The 21,972-nt window shown below is 36.1% G+C and overlaps 1 protein-coding gene and 2 long non-coding RNA genes across 5 annotated transcripts in view; 1 reads left to right on the forward strand and 2 right to left on the reverse strand.

The window, feature by feature from the left end:
• The window catches only part of rasgrp3 (RAS guanyl releasing protein 3 (calcium and DAG-regulated)), a 39,621-nt gene that overhangs the window by 2,080 nt on the left and 15,569 nt on the right, over positions 1 to 21,972 (forward strand). For 2 of the 3 annotated variants that reach the window (XM_065245009.2, XM_065245008.2), the window contains exons 3-9: positions 11,711 to 11,913; positions 12,165 to 12,267; positions 13,464 to 13,526; positions 17,174 to 17,305; positions 18,425 to 18,572; positions 18,952 to 19,125; positions 21,675 to 21,791. In XM_065245009.2, coding sequence (XP_065101081.1) covers positions 11,844 to 11,913; positions 12,165 to 12,267; positions 13,464 to 13,526; positions 17,174 to 17,305; positions 18,425 to 18,572; positions 18,952 to 19,125; positions 21,675 to 21,791 — 807 coding nt within the window. In that variant the 5' untranslated portion in view covers positions 11,711 to 11,843. Of the gene's footprint in view, positions 1 to 9,140; positions 9,274 to 11,710; positions 11,914 to 12,164; positions 12,268 to 13,463; positions 13,527 to 17,173; positions 17,306 to 18,424; positions 18,573 to 18,951; positions 19,126 to 21,674; positions 21,792 to 21,972 lie in introns of those variants that run through there. The other variant, XM_065245010.2, reaches the window with a different exon arrangement.
• On the reverse strand, positions 1,619 to 7,577 carry LOC135727383 (uncharacterized). The gene is made up of 3 exons (XR_010525277.2): positions 7,481 to 7,577; positions 3,227 to 3,263; positions 1,619 to 2,451 (listed from the first exon to the last, which is right to left on the reverse strand). It is a non-coding gene; the product is annotated as an uncharacterized lncRNA (long non-coding RNA).
• On the reverse strand, positions 4,213 to 7,195 carry LOC135772965 (uncharacterized). The gene is made up of 4 exons (XR_012335290.1): positions 6,827 to 7,195; positions 6,015 to 6,054; positions 5,741 to 5,888; positions 4,213 to 5,023 (listed from the first exon to the last, which is right to left on the reverse strand). It is a non-coding gene; the product is annotated as an uncharacterized lncRNA (long non-coding RNA).

Below are 21,972 nucleotides of genomic sequence, written 5' to 3' on the forward strand. Positions count from 1 at the left end.
AGTTACACGTTACAATAAGGTTGCATTTGTTACATTAGTAAATGCATTAGCTAACATAAAGTAATATTTTTCAGCATTTATTAATCATAGTTATTTATGTTAGTTTATGTTAACTAATGAGTTATAATACAACCTTATTGTAGAGTGTAAACCAATTTGCTATATGTGGCAGATGTCCCCAGGCTCTCAGGGGCCCAGCACAAGCCATTGCTCTATGAGTGGAATAATTTCATTGTCTAACATAAAGCATTGCCTACAAACAAGAATGTTGCTTTTACGTGATTCAAACCATATACAGACAGAGTTGTGTGTGTTAACAGTGAACGTCGTATTTGTGTTGCATTACGTCACTGTGTCGGTTGGGGGGCCTTGTGACATTTGCGCCCCAGGGTCCCACGGTCCTTTGATCTGGTCCTGGATGATAGCAGTGATTATAGATGGTGCAGTGTTCTTGTTTTAAAATAACAAGAATATTTTTCCTTCAGAAAAGAGAAACTCACTCTCATTTCTTCTTCTTCATCTTCATCTTCTCTTGACATAATCTTCCTCCTGGAAGCAGGTAGACACGCACACACACACTTTTACAATTTAACTCTATGATGGCAATGACATACACCAAAAAGCACTTAACTTCCATCAAAAGCTCTTCCTCTCCATTTGATCTCACAATTCTGGATCAGCAGCTTCTCTTCCCTGCACAGTAATGAACAATATCAGCGCTGTCTTCAACTCAGTCAAATGCTACTGTAATAAATGCATAATAGTGTGGTTTATTTATGTAAAGTGCACCTGTAATATTTCCTTATATTGAGCGTGCATTAACTCACTTGACCACACATTCAGATACACAGTCTTTGTTATCATGTAACTTGCTTTCGTGAGTGTCACAAAATGTCACACAGCATTACAAAATCTTTTACAAAGCTATGTACATTACCCAATATTACCATTGGGTTTCACAAAGTGTGCTTTGCGTGAGGTTGGGATAAATATGTTTGCCACAAACCCATGTGAACGACTATTCAGTCACATTTCAAGGAATTTCTCCGAATGTTTCTGTGAGGTCCGAGTAAATGTTTGGTAAAAAGGAATCTTACCCAAAGGCGTCATGGTTTATGAAAGATATAGCACAGATTTTCATGTGACACAAGGTCGATGGCCGCATAAAGACCAAATTATACAATGGACGAGCAAGCAGTCTGAAAGTGTGAAACAAACCGTGTTGGCGAAGCAGGATATGTGCTCATTGTTTTTGTTAAGCCTGTTCTTTTTTAGGTTTGAGACGAAACACGATGGTCTGTATCCCTTTTGAAAGAACAGGAAGGAGGATATAAAACCAGCTGCTAGTATCTCTCTCACACACACAATGCACATACACACTTAAAAATCTCACAGGGAGAGAGGCAGATAAGAGTCCTTTAATGTAGCCGTGGTCCACTTTATCATTTGATGAAGGTTTATGTTACTGTTCATGTAATGTGAATGTTTTTACTGTATTCTGCCATAAAAAATGAATTAGAAGTACCATATACATGCCACATTAATACTGTTAAATTACTATCTGATACCATTACCGTGAAACCACCAACTTTTTTTAAAGGGATCTAAAGGACCTGAAGCTTCCTATTACGCAGTGGTTTTAAAAGCGCAGAAAATCTCATTTCCAGTTCTTGACTACTTGTCTTTTAGCGTTGAGGGGAAGAGCTCAGATAGTTCAGTGGTTCTTCAGACCAGGTGACTGTGGAAGGCTCACCTGAAACTTAAATTTAGTTGTTGCATGATGACTGTTACCAAGCCATAACTTGTGCAAAGCTCTTCCGTTCTGAAACCGTATCTTCACCCCTTACTCTTGCGTACACAAACCACAAAAAGATAGAGCTCATACCTCGCACAGACACTTAAACAGGTTTTGAGAAAATCTATGCATTCATGGGGCATAACTGTGGGACAAAATGGGATTGAAGGGTGAGTAATTCCTGCCCGTAAATATTGGGAACTGAATGACAGCCTGCTGGGTGGTAAGTCCCTTTGTCTTTGAATAAAATCTCCTCCTCACCATAGTAACCAGATGGCCTCGTCCCATCAAAGCCTGAAAGCTTGATCCAGGACAAAAGCATTGAATTTTTGCACGGTGCGGTCACATTAAAAATATCTGCCACTTGGCTAAAACGAGGGGCTTTGAAACAAAAGAGAGATTAAGATTTGGCCATGTCCATTGTTTGAGCGTGGAGTTAATGTCCCTCGCTGTTGTTCAGGCTGAGAGTTTGATGTATTTGCGATTGTTGTGCGGCTCTCAATAAGATGAGATCAAGGTCAGGCTGTTTATTGAAGCTGTAGTTCCCGGGGTTTGATTATTTAAGGGGAGGCGGAAATGACGTGACGCAGATCCACTCTATGACATCCTGTTGAAAAGCCACTGACTGGAAAGAGCCTGCCGTTATTTGACTTGCGCTGGTGAGATGAAACGTAAAGAAAAGAGACACAGTTACAGGGTTGCCATGTCTGCCTAAAACAAACATGCTGTTGCTAATAAATATGGGAAGTCGCGGGTTTTATTTTATCCGGGACTAGGGTTTTGGGGTAGTGGTTTGCATTCATCGCACAATGAAATGTGACTAACCACCTTAGCGTAGCTGTCAAGTCTTAAAGGAGTAGTCCACCTTAAAAAATGGGGTCCATTGACTTTTCATAGTAGGAAAAAAATACAATGGTAAGTCAATGGGCCCCATCATCAAAACGTCACTAGTAATAATCGCTGTAGTATGTTTCTCTTTTACTCCCCTTTCCTGCCTCCACCCTTTGTGTAGATGCATGCTTTTGAAATTTGTGATGAAGTTATGCTTTCTTTGTTTGACATATTCAGAGTTATATTCTGTTTAACGCTAGCTTCTGATCGAATAAATGAGAAATTAATTGAAAATTAAGCAAATCAGACATTTTTTAAAACTTATTTTTCCTTGTGGGATTTGGCAACGCTAGACAGTAATGATACAAGTATACATTCTTGACTATTGTGTGTCGCTCATGATCTTTCGTTCCCTCACGCCCTCTTTCACACACACAAAAGGACAGATTGGAGATCACACACACACACCCGAGTGTATTGTGACGTGGTTCCTGCGTGCTGGGCTTTAGTTTACGGTGTGTTTGGAAGTATTTTTAGCATGGCACAGGGACGCCTGTTACACAGACAGGAAAAGGCCAGAATAGAAGGAAGTGCACTCACCATTTAGACAAACAATCCCTTCATCTGCATCAGTGAACTGTGGGAGAGAGAGAGAGAGAAAGAGAGAGAGAGATTTCTCACATTCACTAGTGCCACATGGTGTTCACAGGTCCTCTAACAGAGAGGCCAAAGCTCTGATATTCTCCTCTCATTAATACACAAATGATTCAAATGTCTTCTCCATCTCCGCATGCGTTATGGCACTGAACATTTTGAATTATAAATCTCATTCTTCTTTTGTGTGAATTTTATCGTTTTAAGGAATAATACAATTTAAAAATGAACCATTTACTTATCCTCTTGGCAAACTTGTGTTTTTCCATACAATGAAATTCAATTTTGGGTGAACTGTTTCTTTAAATGAAATTCAAAAGCCCGTCTGTTGTGCCTTGCAATAGCCAAAAGCTATTGAATCAGTAAAAACACTCTACACTGAAAAAAAAAATCCTTTCAATTTACGTAATTTTAATGTGTACATCGGTCCCACATAATCCGATTGTGTTAAACCAACATAATTTTCCTCATTTAATTTTTATGTGTCAGACCAAAACATTTTAATTGTTTCAAGTAGTCTAATATAAATATGTTGACTCAAAGTGCTATTTCTCTTTACTATAACACATTTATTTTGTAATGTTTAAGTAATTTTATTATGTAAGGGGACTAGATTTTCATCTGTAATTCCAACATGCTTTTTTAATGCTTATATTATGGGAATATGTAACTCTAAAGCAATTTCATTATGTTTCTGGAACCAGAATAATCATCCATAATTATCCAAATGTTATTTATTTCTTTTTTAAATACAAAATACATTTGCATTGGCATAAAAAGCAAAGAGTTTTAAACAAAAGTTTAGTGATATTGAGGCAAACCACTGCTTTCAGATCGTCAATTCATTTAAATCACTACACATTAATTTAACAACAGTCAATAACTATTACAACAATCAGCACATGCAGTTCATACAAAGGGGGAATTTCCCAAACAGGTTGTAGATTAATCCATGACTAGGCCCTAGTTATATTAGGATATTTTTTACAAAAAAAAGTTTACAAACAAACCTACCTTACAAAAACAACACTGGAGTACATCTTGAGACAAAACAATGGCACTGATATATGTCAAGATATGTCAGTGCAATATGTTTTCAAATTAAGGCATTGCAAAAGTCTGGGACTAGAAAAAGCCCCATCTGTAAAACTGACCCAAATGTTTAAAATAGTTACTATCACAGTAGATTTAGAAGTGCTAAAGCACAAACACTGCATTCCAAAGAGACATGCAAAACAGTAAGTACTATTATTTTTTAAATGGATTTACAAACTGGAAAATATCAATCCTTCAGAAAGTCAGAGCTACAGCATTTGTATAAACTGATAATCAAAGATTCAACAAAAACAAAATACAACAACCATTTCCAAAATCAACTTTGAGCAGCCAATGGTTAATTGTTTAATAAGAAAAAACGCTTAAAACAGATAAATAAAAAGAACATAAATGAGCAGCACAGTCTTTCTGATCCTTTCACTGAAAGAAACTGTTCGTTAAAGTTACGCTCAATGCAGTTCCATTAAAATCTTTTGGATTTCTTCAAAAATAAAGCAGAGATCAGGATAGCTCAGGTTTAAGGCATACATCAGCTCAAACAACATGGCACGATGTTGCAACACCTTCATGCCTTCCAGGACTATACAAAGATCCTCTTCTTCATCACAAGAAGCATGTTGTTTGAGAGCACAAATCCCAACAGTGGTGTCTTCAAATGACCACACTGATGCTGACTTCATTCATGCCCTGTACAAAACAGACAAATGTAGTTAAAGAAACAGAAAAAAAGTTACTGTTACAATAAAAGTGTCATTGGAAATTAGTACAATGCAAACAAATATAAATGTAAGTGTACAGACCCATGTGCATTGCCACAGCATATTACAATTGGTTACAAATATATGGGTTACAAAGCAAGGCAGCTGCAATGTCCACTGCTCCAGGTGTGTGTGCGCGTTTACTAGACTGGAATGAGTTAAATAAAGAGGCCACAATTCGAGTGTGTGCTACCATACCTGACAATCACAGCAAAAGTGAATTATCTCATTTTCTCACTGTCATGTTGTTATAAACCTGTATAAATGTCTTTGTTCTGATGAACACGAAGGAAGACATTTATTTTGAGGAATGTTTGCAACCAAACTGTTCATGAGCCCCATTCACTTCCATAGTATTATATTTCCTCACTATGGAAGTGAATGGGGCTTATGATTGGTTTGGGAACAAACATTCCTCAAAATATCTTCCATAGTGTTCATCAGAACAAAGACATTTATAAAGGTTTGTAACAACATGATAGGGAGTAAGTGATGAGAATTTTTATTTTTGGGTGAACTACCCCTTTAAATCTTCCCAGGTGTTTTAATGACCCTTGTGCCAAAAGATGTAACTAAAACATACTACATTTTCTGTACCTCCAACAATGTTTACACATTTTTATGTCTATGAATCTATATTACTTACTTCTGTCATTTGATCATTCATTGTTTGAAGTCTTTTTGCTAGCTGTCCTCCTTTCTGATAGAAGAGTTTCGTCAGGTTTTTGGATTGGAGGTCCAGGTGACACGCAGGAACATAAGACAGTAGTGATTCTTTTAAATTCAGCATTTATCTGAAAACAAATTAACCAACCATTGTATATTTGAGTACTGCGAGTCAAAGAATAATACATGTATATTAGTTACAAAAATAAGATTTAGCTCCAAACAGCAGTAAAACAGTGATAGGAATTACTTACCAATGCTTTTGAGTGTGTAGCGCATGCAAGGATGATGGACCTATAAGAGGAAATATTCAGAGGTGAAATCAACACATAACCTCAAATGATTAAGGTCACAGTCACACATACACAGAGCAATAATGAAATAAGTATTATATCTGTCATAGGACGCAATTTTGGACAAAATGAGATCTTAAAACAAGGTTCTCTTCTGAAAATGTCAGCTTTAAGGTGTGGTCACTTCAAAGCGATTTTTTTTTCAGTTAATATACCAGACTTCACGCGAGGCATTTAAAAAAAGCTTTTTCTAATTGAATCAAGTGTTGCTCGTGGCGTAGTGAAGTCACGAATAACTGACGCGGGTCTGTTCATCTGATTAAGCAGACAGTTTGTTTCATACGCAATGTCATTATTAATGTAGTCAATTGATATAATCTGGTAAATTACTTACATGGATAACGTTACTCTGGACAGAATAACGTTTGGTTAGCGTTTTATTTGTCCTGAACCGTTTCCATAGAACAACTGAGTAAAAAGTGCCTCAAAAGTCAACTCAAATCTGTCAGTTTTCAACTCGGATAAAACTACCAAACGTGAAATAACGTTATACAGCTGACATTTTTAAAACGCTGTTTTTCTTTATGAGCCTTACACTGACTGACTGACTGACTGACTGACTGACTGACTGTAACGTTAACTTACTCCACCAACATCCTCCAAACTCATTTTTACTACAAGTCATTGCAATGGCTACATATTGTAAAAAAAACTGTCTATCTAGTGAAGATGTATCACGTATAAAGTGAACATAAATAAATAATAGAACTTACTTTAATAACGTGGTGTCCGTCTGAGAGAGTTCTTCTGACTGACTGCTGCTGAGTCTTCATTTTGGCGCCCAAAACAAACGATGTTTATTCTTCTTTTATGGCGATTGACGTCCTTTTTATTGAGCGTTACTGCCACCTTCTGCTCAGGAGGTGCCATTTTGTGTGCAAACTCAATTTTATTGCTTTAAGTATTCAATTCAATCAATTTTAATCAATGTGAGAATAATGTGTTCATTTTACATTCAAACAAAACATTTTCATCCTAATCAATTAAATTATGTTTACACAAGGAATATAAATATTTTGTGTTGCATATACATGTTTATTTTATTTAAATTCAAAGACCCACCAAGTCCATTTTTTTCAGTGTATTTTATACATCTCAAGCAGATTTATGTGAGGAAAAGTATTTCGTCTCAGGCTAGAAGATGGATACATTCAGCCTGTAAAGTGTTTTGTAGGTGTCATGAATAAGCTTAGAGACCATGTCCAGTTCCTCAACAGGACAGATTTTCTGTTACAGATTCTAGTTTCAGGTCACAGTCCCAAATGTTGTAATGATGCACAGACCGGTCGACTTACATACGTTTTGGCTCTTTAAAAATGCATGGTTGGGGAAGTTTAAACTTAAAGTGAGGAACAAGTGACAGATACCTGTACTGTTGTGTGAATTATCCAAATCTTTTGTTCCTCTGGATGATGATGACTTTGTTTTTAGCTTTTAGCTAATTTACACAGACTTTAGTTCCTGTTTGGTCCCTTTGCAGTGTGTGGCAGGATGTTAGTAGCAGGTCTATTTGAAAAAGATACTCTTAAAGGGACAGTTCACCTAAATATGATGTGTCGTCTGATGTGTTAACATTTACTTACCCTCTTTCCATTCCAAAACTGTGTGGTTTCTTCTGTGAAGCACCAAAGTATTAGCATTGCTTTTATCCATACAATGAAAGTAAATGGTAAACAGAGGCTAACACTAAGCTTTAAAAAAAGTATCATAAAGCATCCTAAAAGTAGTACACACTGCTTATAACGTTTCCTGAAGTCAGACAATGGCTTTGTTATTATTTGCATTATTCAGCCGACATCTTTGTATGAGTACAGAGCAGGCATTTTCCTATCATTTTCAATGTCGTACACAATGTCATACACGGACAATTTCAGTAAGACACAAGGGTGAATAAATGTAGAAAGACTTTTTTGTTTCATTAAGCAAAGAAATCCAAAGTTTTATTTTAAGATCTTTTGATGTTGTATCTTTTTTAGTCTGTACAAACTTTGTGCAACAACAAGGTTCTGTTAATATTAATGGAACCATACAGCCTGACAAAAAACTTTATTTATTTATTTTTAAGCAGAAATTAAATTAACCAGTGGACTGTAAAGCTAGCGTTCACCGATTTGATTTGAAACCGCTGGTCGTGTGGTGTTTCGGGATTGCTCGGTTCATCTGTAGTAAATCAGGTTTTATAGAGAGACGGCCAGAGATAATCGTCTGTTGTTTCTGTGGGCTGAAGCTTTAGATGACTGTCTGATAGTGAGGTTGTGGAAAGGCAACTCATTTGCTGATTGCAGGTCTCTGGCGTTGAATGAATGGCTCATTTGTACATGATGGGTGTTTGTGCGCATGAGAGCTTTAACGCTCTCTTTCTTGTCTTTTTTAGCAGGGCGGATTTTGAAAACATCATAAAACTGTAAATTGATTTAACAAAAGAATTTAATATTCTGTATTTTTTTCTGATCATATTGCTGTCTAATTATAATAGCGTTGTTTGTAAATAAAGCACTGCTTAGCAACTACACATGCACCTGCAGAAAAAGCTGCTGCCTGTAATGCTTGACCTCTCTCTTTAGGGTCGGTGGGCGGAGTCTAGGTTAATGCTTTACCTCGCCGCAGAAACACAGACAGATGTAGGGGCAGATGTTTCATTTTTGCTTCCAGATAAAGACACATCTGCACCATCTGCTTTCCCTAAAGACATTTTGGGTCCTCTTTCTCTCTTTATATCAGTTCTTTGCTTGCTGTTTGTTTGTTTGTTGTACTAAATATCAGCACAGCTGTCCTCTTAATCATGTGATATTGCTTATATGTGTACTCAAGCTCAATTTTCGGTCCAGTACACAGGGCCTGGCTGAAAGTGAAATACCTTACTCTCTCTTTTACTCTCTCACTCTTTCTCACTCTCTCATTTGTAATTATCTGACTCTCTCTCCCCTGTTCGATTTCTGAGCCCCTCCGTCACTCTGATTGGCTGTGATGCTCTGTCATATGGCCGTCTGATGTGCGTTGGTGTTTACAAACAGGCGTGGATGACAGTGGGATGGTGTCAGTCAGCTGATCACAGGCTGTTCTTTATTTCTCATGAACTAGAGCAGATATTAGGAGTTACACTTTGGTTGATTAACACAGATTGACTTGATCTTTCTCCTGTTAATGTGACGAGTTTAGGGTAAGTGAAAAAAGCGAATGCATGCATTTTGTCCTTTGCTTCTAATGTGAGAAAATATCTTTAGTTTGAGCTCACACGGTATGGTGTTGAGGTCATCATATTCATCACATTCAAGTTCTGAGGCTTTGCAATTTCTCAATGAGTAATTCTCATGGTCACGGTTTTACTATGATTTGCTCTTCTGAGCCTCTTCAATGCTGATGCGTTTATTTATAGTATTAGACCATCTTGCACTTGAACTTTAGCTGTTTGGTTCACATTTAATAGTGGATTATTTTAGAAAATTATTCCCATTTTTTTTATAACCTCCTGTATACCTCAGTGGTAAAGCATTGTGTTAGCAATGCAAAAAATGCATATCTTTAATGCACTGTAAGTCGCTTTGGATGAAAGTGTCTGCCAAATGTGTAAATGTAAATGTATAACAACAATGTAGAAGTCTATTTTTAAAAGATTTCACTTATTCACTCGTTAAGCTTGGCATCCTGAAGGTGACAATTTTTGGTTTATATTTCAAAAGTGCTATATAAAGTAAATGTGTTATTAATATCAACCCTGTGACATCCATGATAGATTGACCCCCTCTATGTATAATAACACAGCTTTTTATAGAGTATCTCATGTGAATGGAAAAAGTCCCTTTTACTGTGTGGACTGTAAAAAGTGAAAGTTGGATCTATATATATATATATACACGCACACACACACGCACACACACACACACACACACACACACACACAAACACACACACATATTCAAATTTTTATATATATTACTTTAAGTAAACAATTTTGGGTAAATCATTTTAAAATTTACTTCCTACTAGTAAAATCTTAAGTTTTTAACTTAAAGTAAATAATTTTTTAAAGTAAAGTATTTTTTTAAGTGAATCCAAATGTCACTTTTTATATTGTGTTAGCTGTTTTAAATTGGCAAAACATTATTGAGTGCAACGTATAGGGAAAGTTAAAAGGAAATGATGCAAAAATATTCTGAAGGTGTTCACAGGAACACAGAGGAACATTTTGTAATATTTAAAATCATTTTTCGGTGCAATGCCTTGAAGTGTAATGTGCATCCATCTTGTATAAACTAAAATTTAAGAATATAAACAAGCCAGTTTTCATTTGACATCTAATTGTTTTACATAGCAAATAATAAATGAATCATAAAAAAGTTATATTTAAGTAAATGTGAAATATTAGTAAATCTTTACAGTATATTTTTGGCTTTATATAATAGTTGTGTGCAGTATGTGATGTTTGGTGTATATGGGTCAAATGAGGCGAGCCAGGACAGGTTCCAGTCGACTGTTCTCAATGTTGAGATAGGTGAAAATTGGAAAGAGATATTTATAACCACAGCACTGGCCCCTTTATCTCTTCAGGCAGGGACCTCTATTGTGCAGAGGTACTTTAAAATGTGTTTCATGTGGATCGGGGGGATGTATCAAAGCATTGTTGCTCTATCAAAATTCATTTGATTTTTTTATTATTTGGCATCAGAGACACATCTCTCCCATCGACCCCCTTAGTTTCTGGTGACATCACGGGAGGTTGTTTCTAAATAAGAGAACGGCAATGAATTCCGAAGAAAGTTATTGACGATACCGCAGGTACTTCACTTGCCCTTGCTTCTCGCACATGATGTGTGGGTCTGTTTAACATCCCGCAACAGAATGCAGGCTGAACGTCTCTTGAGAATAATCTGACCCTTCACTCACCACAAGCAGTGGGTTACTTCTGTGAAGTCTAGACACAACTCCATATTGTTTTTGGTGTTATGGCTGGAGGTGATTTCCAGCGTCTGTATTTCAAAGATTAATTTATTGTTGATCTTTTAGATGTCACCTTTTCTAATCTGCACTAGAATAAAAATAAAACTAATTCTAAAAATAATCTTTTAGCTATTTCTGAACAGGAACACAGATGTACCCTCCCCATTTTGATTGCATGGATAAAGGATACAGGAAAAAACACACATCATCCGGAAAAGTTGCGCAAAAAAAGTGCAACATCACAACACAAGGCTAAAATAAGCAATGCAACAATAGAAATTACATGCAAATGAATTACATCTTGCAGAGTTTATAATATTTAATGGATTGAGACAGCCTCGTGTTATCTAAGCTCTAACTGTATTGGACGTCCAGCCAACATGATGTCATGCCATCTGTGAAAAATCGTGATCTGCGATGTAAAATCATGCAAACGCTCTTGCAAGAGAGATGAAATATTGATAAGGAAGTAAAGAATCTTTTGTTCAGTAACATACTCTTTATTTAGTATAGTTATCGATTTACCAATCAATCAATCAACCAACCATCCTACCAACCTACCATATATCTATCTATGATATTTTATGTTTATTCCATAAAAAAATCTGAAATATTGTGAAATACTTTTTGTTTATTTGTGCATTTTATTTGTTTTTCAGACTCAGAAACACCATTTCTCTGGCTTAGTACTTTACGAAAGTTTGGACAAGAGAAAAGAAGGGAAGGCGTGCCTTCAAGTGCCTGATGGCAGTGAACTTGATGTCTCAGTAGAGTCAGGTTGGACAGGAGGTCATGGGGTCGGTTACGTTGGGAAAGGCTGCTTCACTTGAGCTGCTGCTGGAGGCTTGTATTCAAGCATTTGGTGAGTGACCACTAGAAAACAGTAAGAAGGTATCAACAGAATATTTTTATTTTTGTTTGAAGACTAATTAGCAGCTGCTCACTATTGTCAGACTACTCTAGTTGTGATATATTTGCATTTGATCACACCGTGTCATTGATCATTGTCATCCATATCCATTCGCTGGTGTTATTGATCGCTTCAGGTTCTCCAGAGTCATTGAAAACAGACATTTCAGGAAACTGAGTATAATTTTCTCCCCTTGTCTGTAGATGATGATGGAGAGCTGAATGACAGTCAGCTTCCTCGAACCCTTCTGCTGATGCATCGCTGGTATGTGTCCTCCACCGATCTTGCTGGGAAACTGCTGATAATATATCCTATGTCGGCTCAGTGCGAATGTGTAATAATTGTAAATCAAGTAATAATTGATATTAAGTTGCAATTGTAAACCAAACCTATTTGCAATCAAGTGATGGTGGATCTTTTATCAGAACTTACAATGAAAATCTAAGGGTGCTTTCACACCTGCCTCAGTTAGTTCGATTGAATCGTACCAGAGTTTGATAGCTCACTTGGTGCGGTTCGTTTGGGCAGGTGAGAATGCAGGAATCGAACTCTAGTGCACACCAAAAACGGACCAAACAAACCTTGAAGAGGTGGTCTCAGTACGCTTTCAAACGAACTCTAGAGCGGTTCGTTTGAGGTAAGAACACGATCCGAGATCTAACCGACCTAACTGCAAAAGTACTGCACATTTTTGGACTATTTTTGGCTGTAGTCAGCTGCGCAGTGCATTATCGGATGAGGATGTGTTTGTTGACAATTACTTTAAGCAATATTAGCCCAATGGCAGATCGCGGACATACCTGGAGTTGCGAGGAGGTGCGGGCGGAGCCTCAGAAATATGGTGTCTTTGCCGTTTGCAGTGCATTAATACCTTGTTTTCAAGCCGCATCCGGGATTTAGTATGGAAATGAACAGTTTGCCTTGTGTGCTACAATGTATAATTTTTTTGCTTTTGGTTCGAACCAAATGAACCGGACTACAGATGTGAAAACACCCTAAGTTAAAATGCTATATTTATGAAAGAAAATGATTCATATTTTGAGCTTATATATGCTAAGAACTACAATCATGAAGGCATGACAGCATGTTGATCTTACTAGTTCTTGTGTTTCACATGACGAAAAAGGAATCTAAGAAAAAGTCACAAGACATGCGAGAACTGAGACTGGCGTGCTGCCATTAATGCCTCCAGGATTGTAGTTCTTAGCATATATAAATACATCCTAAAGAAGCTCGAAAAATTAAGAATTTAACTTCCGATCATATATATTAACCCAGTTTTATTATGGATGGATGCACTTTATATTTTGGTCACTATTTAGTGCCATTAGTAAATTATGACAGAAGTGTAATATTCAGGTGAACTATTCCTTTAAGTTTACATGTGTAACAACATTGTGTTTGTACTAACTGTTCATGCGTATGAATGGAGCTATTCAGCATTTATTCTCCAGCATGTTACTCCATTAATACTCCAGCAATACTCCTTGACTCCCCATCACGTATCGCGACTGTCAGGGAGATGACTGCCAACGGACAAGACTGAAGATCTGTTACTTAATGAGGTAAATAAAAACAACTTTGGTTTTACGACAACCACTGAGTTTCCTACTCTGAATGATTTGCATTTCTAGTCAAGAACCCGTAGCAGAAGATGTCGTGATGAGGCTATTATTTAATCTTTTCGTTTTTTTACTCTCCTTCTGTTCTCCCTCTCTTTCTCTGAGGGCAGGGTGACTGTCGCCTGAGGAGTGATGATGTCACAAGGACAGACATTGCTCCTTCAGATGGACATTTGTCCACAGTGAACATTTTGTGTTTAAGCGATGGACAAAGAATAATTCAGGGATTTTCTTATCTATTATTCACAGGGCACGTCTCCTCAGGCCACCTTTCCTTTCATCTCTGCTTACAGTACATCTATCTGCCTGCGCTCAGATCTGTCGCTTTTCCAAAACCATAAGTTTGTCTTCCAGGATCAGGATATTTTTAAAAAAAATGTCTAAAGCCACATTATTAAATCTATTTTTAATCTGGAAACATTCAGTGAAGCTGCAATCTGTAACGTTTGTCTCTCTATCACCATCTCTGTTTGAAACATAAAATTCAAGGTCATTTAGACAACTTCCCCAAACTGACGTGTGTGCTAATGTTGGCTAAATCTCAGGATGAGCTCAACATAGCATGTCAGCTAAAATATCAAACGTTATTGTCTCCTCTATTTTGTGCCTAACAAAGTTGTATTGCATAAAATATAAAGTGCAATTTTTTACTTTTAAGCCAAAAAATATGAAAATTGTGCTAACATCAGATTAGAGCGATCTTGACCATAGAAGTTGACTGTAGAAGAAGTCGTCACATTTGATTTTTGAGGTAGAGCCTCTAGTGTTGGAGTTATGAACAGTGTGACAACTTATCCTTGTGACAACTTACCCCACTCTCTCCTACTCACAAGTCTGAATGTGATCCACTGTCATTTCACGTGCGGTCGTTCATCCAATTCTGCCAACAAAGCAGTATCTCTGAATATCCCAAGGTATTTGATGAACATAAAATACATGCAGACAGCATTCGGTTAATATTTGGGCTGTCAAAAGATTAATCGCGATTAATCACATACAATATATATATTGTATATATTGCATAATATATGTGTGTGCACTGTTTGTAATTATTTTGTATATATAAATACACACACATGCATGCATATATTTATATTTATATTTATTTATTTATTTATTTAGATTTTGATATTTTATATAATATATACATTTAAAACAATTATACATAAATAAACTTTTCCTTAAATTTTATACATGTATGTTTATTTATATATACATAATAATTACGCACAATACACACACACACACACACACACAAATATATTATGCAAACACAAACTTTTATTTTGTATGCGATTAATCGCGATTAATCATTATCTTATTTTTGGCAGAGGTGGCGTTTAGAGTGGCTTTAACGCACAGCTCCGCAAATCATTATTATGAGCTTACCATTGTGAATTTCGGTAAGATAAAGACATGGTATTAAACACTGATTGCTAATGTACTTGCTCAATGACTGATTTTTGTTTAAATTTTAACCAGATTGCAGCTTGACATCATTTGACCTCAACCCACGTAAACAGGGTGGGAAAGTAATTCCAAGTAACTTGCAGCATTGTTTTTTTAAACAGCGATGGAGAAGCAGAATTTTTAAACTATAGAAATGCTAAATAGTTGTATTGCTAAAAGATTGTTAGTAACTTTAGGTCTCTAATTGTATTAGTAATGTTTTCGAGATAATTAAAATAACATATTGAATCATTTGAGATTCGGTTTATGTCCTATGACCTGTTTTTGACCTCTACTCTCATTGGTCTCACGCATGCACTTGGCATGCATACAAACAACCTACATGTTATCACCTTCAAACTGCATGATGTCACTCTGACTCATACTGGACACACATCCCATCTGATGTTTGTGCCTTAAAAGACAAAACAGGACAAGCCCTGAGTGAGGACAGCAGTTCAAAACATCTACATAATGAATGATAAAAAGACACACGGTGTGCATCGGACATAAATACACTTCATCCATTCCGTTCTCCAGAGACTCACCGGCGAGTCACCCAAACAAAAACATCATGAGGTCACTGTTTAATAGAACTGCTTCCTGTTTGGGGAAAGTAAGCTTGTTTGCTTCAAAATGTAGCCTTGATATTTATTTGATATATTCAGTTAGATTGCAGCTGTTGTTGTGTTTCAGTAGGTCCAAAGGAAATAACATCAACCAAACCGAAGGAAGACAATTGGACTGAAAGGAACACTCCATTTTTTAAAAAAATGTGCTCATTTTCCAGCTCCCCTAGTTAAACATTTGATTTTTACAGTTTTGGAATCCATTCAGCTGATTTCCGGGTCTGGCGGTACCACTTTTAGCATAGCTTAGCATAATCAATTAAATCTGATTAGACCATTAGCATCATGCTAAAATAACCAAAGAGTTTCAATATTTTTCCTTGACTCTTCTGTAGTTACATCATGTACTAAGACCGACGGAAAATAAAAAATTTAGATTTTATAGGCAGATATGGCTATGAACTATACTCTCGTTCTGTCATAACAATCAAGGTCATTGCTGCTGTAACATGGCTGCAGAAGGCGCAATGATATTACGCAGTGTGCGAAAATATTTTCAGGAGCTGCGTTAAATCATTGCGCCTACTGCAGCCATGTTACATTGCAGGTTGTTTTTGATCGCAATGCTAATGGTCTAATCAGATTCAATGGATTGTGCTAAGCTATGCTAAAAGTGGTACCACCATACCCGTGGAAAACAGCTGAATGGATTCCAAAATGGTACAAATCTAATGTTTAACTTTAGGGGAGCTGGAAAATGAGCATATTTTCAAAAAAAGTGGAGTTTCCCTTTAAAGCAGCAGTCCATAACTTTGGCCTCGATATCGCCCTCTTTGTCTGATCTATAAAATTGCAGTTATTGTGGAGTTAATTCTTGTTTAACATGAGCTCTGTTGCGTTCCCCTTTAACTATGGAGGCTATGGGCAGTGAGCATTGACACTAGAAAAATTTAAATTTCATTGTATATTTAATTTAAAAAAAATCATTTTGAAACTAGAAATACAATTTATAAATAAATTAATAGCAATAATATAAATCAGGTAGATTGCTCATTTCGTCTGTGCATCTCAACCAGCTTGATTTTTTGCCTGACCAGTGAATAAACAGTCCATCTCTATGCCATATATACCATTGTATTATGTTACTGTACCACCAGAACACATAATAAGATATGTGTAAGATTGATGTAATGCACACAAACATCAAAGTTGCAAAAACGTTTGCATTTGTGGTTTAGATAGACTGTGTTTCAAGGTCACATTTCCCACCAAAATGAAGGTCTGAACATTTTCTCAGGACTCGTATTTGTATTATATGTCTTCCCAGAGCATTTAAAAAATTTAAGTGTGATCAGTACTGCTATTTATGGTGTGAGCTTTCAGTTCTGCTCTACAGACATACTTATTTACCCTGACATTTAATATTTATTAAACATTGTGGTTCTGTATTTTCATAGCACTTGTTATTTACTTTGTATATGTCTGTATGCATAAATATACATTACATTGAATATACAGGAAACCACAAAACAGCTGCAACGGTGTAATATACATTTTTCTGTGTATGTGTAGGTACTGGATTGCAGAATTTCCTGCGGAGTTTGACTTGGATCGGGGTTTGATCCGCCTTACAGAAGAATTCAGAGACGCTGCCGCTCAGCTGGGTGGGGATGAGCACATTAAACTACTTGACATTTCTACAATGTAAGATGTGCCGTTATTACTCAAAAACACGCAGGTTTAGATTTGCTAACAGCATGCCTATCATTTACACTGTCATTGATTGAAATGAAAATACCTTGTTAAAAATTACAAACTTGCCCTTTTATGAAATAATAAGCTCATAGTAATGAGCATGTGCTCTAATCACTGATTTACATTGGGTGTGTGTGTTTGCATAGACCCTGCAGACACCTGTTGGCTGTACTTTATTACTCATTAACACATTCAATTACACATTATCATCATGTGTTTGCTTAGTGATTATTGTACATGGTCAGAAAAAAATGGTCAATAAATGCTCCTAGCTGTCACAGGGGCGATACCCTTTCAAAAAGTTCACCTAGAGTATATATTAGTACCTCAATGCTATATATCGAAACCAAAGAGTGCATATTAGTACCTTAAAGGAAAACACCACAGTTTTTCAATATTTTACTATGTTCTTACCTCAACTTAGACAAATGAATCCATACCGATCTTTTTTCAATGCGTGCACTTAATCTTTGTGCAGCGCGTTGTGAATGTGTTAGCATTTAGCCTAGCCCCATTCATTCCTTAGGATCCAAACAGGGATGAATTTAGAAGCCACCAAACACTTCCATGTTTTCCCTATTTAAAGACTGTTACATGAGTAGTTGAGTAAGTATGGTGGCACAAAATAGAACGTGGCAATAAAAATTGAGAACTATATTGTATGTTGGAAAAAGACTTCAACCTCGGCGCACAGTAACATAATCACACCTGACCCCATTCGCTCAAACTTCCGTAAATATTACTGCGCCTGAGGTCGAAGTGCTGCAAAACTATGTCTTCTTCCACCATACAATATAGTTCTCATTTTTTATTCGCTTTAGTGACAGCTTGGGATTATTTCTTGACCATGACTATGTAGGTTTCTCTACATAACACATTTAGATTATTAGTAAAGGTTGAAAAGGGAAATGTACCCCCCCCCATTTTTTTACAGTACCATCTTTACATGTCTCTTTAAATTTATAAGAAGAAATATCCGGTTAATATATTGAGGTGTGTCAAATCAATTTCTAATGCGTTTTATACACTTCACACTGCCTTCAATTGGCTGCCTGTATGTCTCTGCAGTCCCTCGTATGACTGGATGCGCAAACTGACTCAGCGAAAGAAGCAGGTGAAGAAGGGGAAAGCATCACTTCTGTTTGATCACCTGGAACCTATTGAACTGGCTGAACATCTCACCTTCCTAGAGTACAAGTCAATCAGGAGGATATCGGTTAGTGTGCACAGTTGAAATGGAAAAACAGAGTGTTTCTTTCACCTGGGAAAGCCTGCAGCTGTAGAGGGCTTGCGTCACTGAAGATTGTGTGTGTTTGTGATTCTCTTATCAGTTTTGCTTTTTGGCTTTTTCCATTGCTCTGCATTGTTATTCTTAGCTAACGTTCACGTTTTTAAAGTAAACATAACTTCATTTTGTAACTGCACTTTAAACGTGTTGTTTGTTAGATAAATAGAAACTGCTAATTTGGATTTTTAAGCAAATCAGTAAACCAAAAATGTTTTTTTCTTAATTAAATACGGTTGTCTGTTTTGCAGCTTTTCTTTTTAAAAATCATTGTGTGTGTATGTGTGTGTTTGTGTGTGTGTGTTCTTAGTTCACAGATTACCAGAGCTACGTGATTCATGGTTGTGTTGTAGATAACCCCACATTAGAGCGCTCCATCGCCCTGTTTAATGGCATCTCTCAGTGGGTTCAACTGATGGTGCTCAGCAAACTCACTCCTCAACACAGAGCCGAGGTCATCAACAAATATATCCATGTTGCTCAGGTAGGCTCGACCTAACCAAAATGGGTACTTTGTGTATGCAAATAAAGAAATAAAAGAACACATGACCCTGTCACATATGTGACCCTGTCTGTGAAAGTCTTATAATCTAATAATGAGATGAGGAACCAAGTTAGATTTCACAGAAAATTCTCTCATATTTTACACACCATGATGCCATCCCAGATGTATATGAATGTTAATAACAAACAAATTATTTTTATTAAAGTGCTGTCATGTTATCATCTTATGTGGGGCTCAACTTGGCAAAGCTCCAAAAAAACGCATACGCTGCAAAAAAAAGTCAATTTTTTAGACAAAAAATATCACATTTAAGTGAATTTGTGCATAAAACAAGAAAAAAAAATGCCAATGGGGTAAGCACATTTTTCTTGAATAAAGTGTTTAAAATGAAAAAAAGTTCAAGATTTTTTGCTTACACCATAGGCAGATTTTTTTGTTTGTTTAATGCACAAATTCACTTAAATTTGATATTTTTGTCTAAAAACTAGGTTTTTTTTCTTAGGTCATTTTGCTCATCAAGAAAATGCATCTTAATTTACGAATTTTTAGATATTTGTACTAAAAACAAGACAAAAATACTAAGTAAAAAAGTCATTTTTGCCCTGTATGCATCCATCATTAAAGTAATCCGATGACTTTAGTGGGTTATTAATATGTCTTTTGATATGAAACGATACGTTTGTGAGAGAAAATTATATTGTAAATTTATTTAGCAATTGATATTGCAAATCATTGCAAATTATTGTAAGTTCTTTGTGTAATGTTAAACTCCCGCTAAGATCTGATTCTTTATTAAAGGGTTTCCATGTCAGATAGAAAGGCATGTCTAATTTAATATGACGCCAGTTCATTTATCATCTTAAATGGCTAAACGTCTCATTGTCAAAGGAAGTATACCGTTTTAATAAATTATAGTTAATTGATGAGGACAATAATATTTGCAATAATACCATATATTCTATTCTATTCTATTCTATTCTATTCTATTCTATTCTATTCTATTCTATTCTATTCTATGTATTAATAATTCTTAAATTTCTTTTGAAGTAAATCTGCATGGAAACAATGCAACGTTGTAAAAAAGTGCTATATAAATTAACTTCAAAACATATACTGTGTATTTATGGAAAGAGTTTTTTGAAGAGTTTGGTTCCAAAACGCAATAAATCCATTTCGACTAATTTGGGTAAAAATAAATTTATACCAAGAAAGTGATAAGATGAAAACCACTTTTTCTGTTACAAACGTTCAAATAGCATATTTAAGTTATAATAACATAAAAAATTCTAATCCATAATTTGAATTTAAAAGATTTATTATAAAAACTGATTTTTTTTCCGCAAAATGCAATAAATCCATTATTTAACCATCTAAAACCTGGATGTCCACATACGTGGACATCATATTTTTTTGTTGTTTGGCACCATAATATTTAACTCTGTGGAACTGGGACCTGTTGTACACAAACATGGATGGATACAATGCTTCGTGTTCTAAGAAAAATATTTGGTTATTATATTTATTATTTCTTCCTAACCCCAAAATAACTGGTAGAAATCTGAACAAAGACAAACCAAGGAGGGTCTTAGTAGGTTAAAAAAACTGTGTTTATCGCGTTTTGGAACCAATCTCTTTATTTACAGATTAACAATTTGGTCTAAATTCAACTTTGAATCTCATTGGTTTTTGCATGTCTTTAGATTACTAGCTGTCATCTGTGTTTTGTCACAAGACAGATTAGAACCAATGAAATAAAAACATAAGTTGGTTACATTTTAATATAAAATGAGTTTTGTGTTCAGCTGAAGAAAGGAAGTCATCTGGGACAGCATGAGATAATTTTCACGTTTGGTTGAGCTATTCGTTAAAAATATTATAATCCTTTACTTAAGTGTAAAGGATTATAATATTCCTAAAAAATAGTTTTATTACATAGCACAAGGGTAGAAAATAAAGCATGTTAAAGCAAATCAATGTACAGGAAATGCAAAAACAAAAAATATGATAGAGGCCAGAATTAAATAACAAAAATGAATGTTTAAAGTGCATTCTGTGTAACGCATTAAAAGCTAAAGCGACAGTCAGTCTAATCGACTAACTGTACCGTTGAATTTGCAAATGCGAGACCCTTCACCTAACAAACCAGTTTCTATCACTGCGCTGTGAAAGCAGTAAGATGACATTTCCAGACCCTTTGATATGTTAATATTTGCCATGGAAAGAGTGCGAGGGAGCCGCCTGCCTGGTCTCCCGCCGCTGGGGGTGTATAAAAACGCCTCTATTGTAAAGAGCACCCAGGCATCCCTCAGTACAAAGCCTGTGCTTTTAGTATCTGTCGGGCACGATCCATGTCAGCTAAAAGATGTTAAGTGTTGAGTTGCTAGAGCTCCAGTTATAAAGGAAATATGTGCTTTTGTGAGAGCAGCACTTGGTGTAATTATGCTACACATAAAAAGCCTTAAATTCTATGTGGACTAATGGAAATCTGCCTGTCTGTCTGTCTACTTTATTTCTTCTTTTTTTTTCAGAAACTGCTCCACCTGCAGAACTTTAACACTCTTATGGCTGTGGTTGGAGGTCTGAGTCACAGCTCTATTTCCCGTCTGAAGGAAACTCATTCTCACCTCAGCCCAGAAGTCACCAAGGTGCAGCACTGACTGCAAATACAGCTGTTTATTTCACTCACGACACTAATATGATCCAATCACACCTGTTCCCACTATTGAGAAACTATTCATGGAGAGTTAACCTTATGAGTAAATTTTAAATAATCTGACACAATCATCTATGAAGGACACGCTAATACATCAAAAAATGAACATAATA

The sequence above is a fragment of the Paramisgurnus dabryanus genome, chromosome 17, assembly GCF_030506205.2.
Source record: "Paramisgurnus dabryanus chromosome 17, PD_genome_1.1, whole genome shotgun sequence".
Taxonomy (NCBI): domain Eukaryota; kingdom Metazoa; phylum Chordata; class Actinopteri; order Cypriniformes; family Cobitidae; genus Paramisgurnus; species Paramisgurnus dabryanus.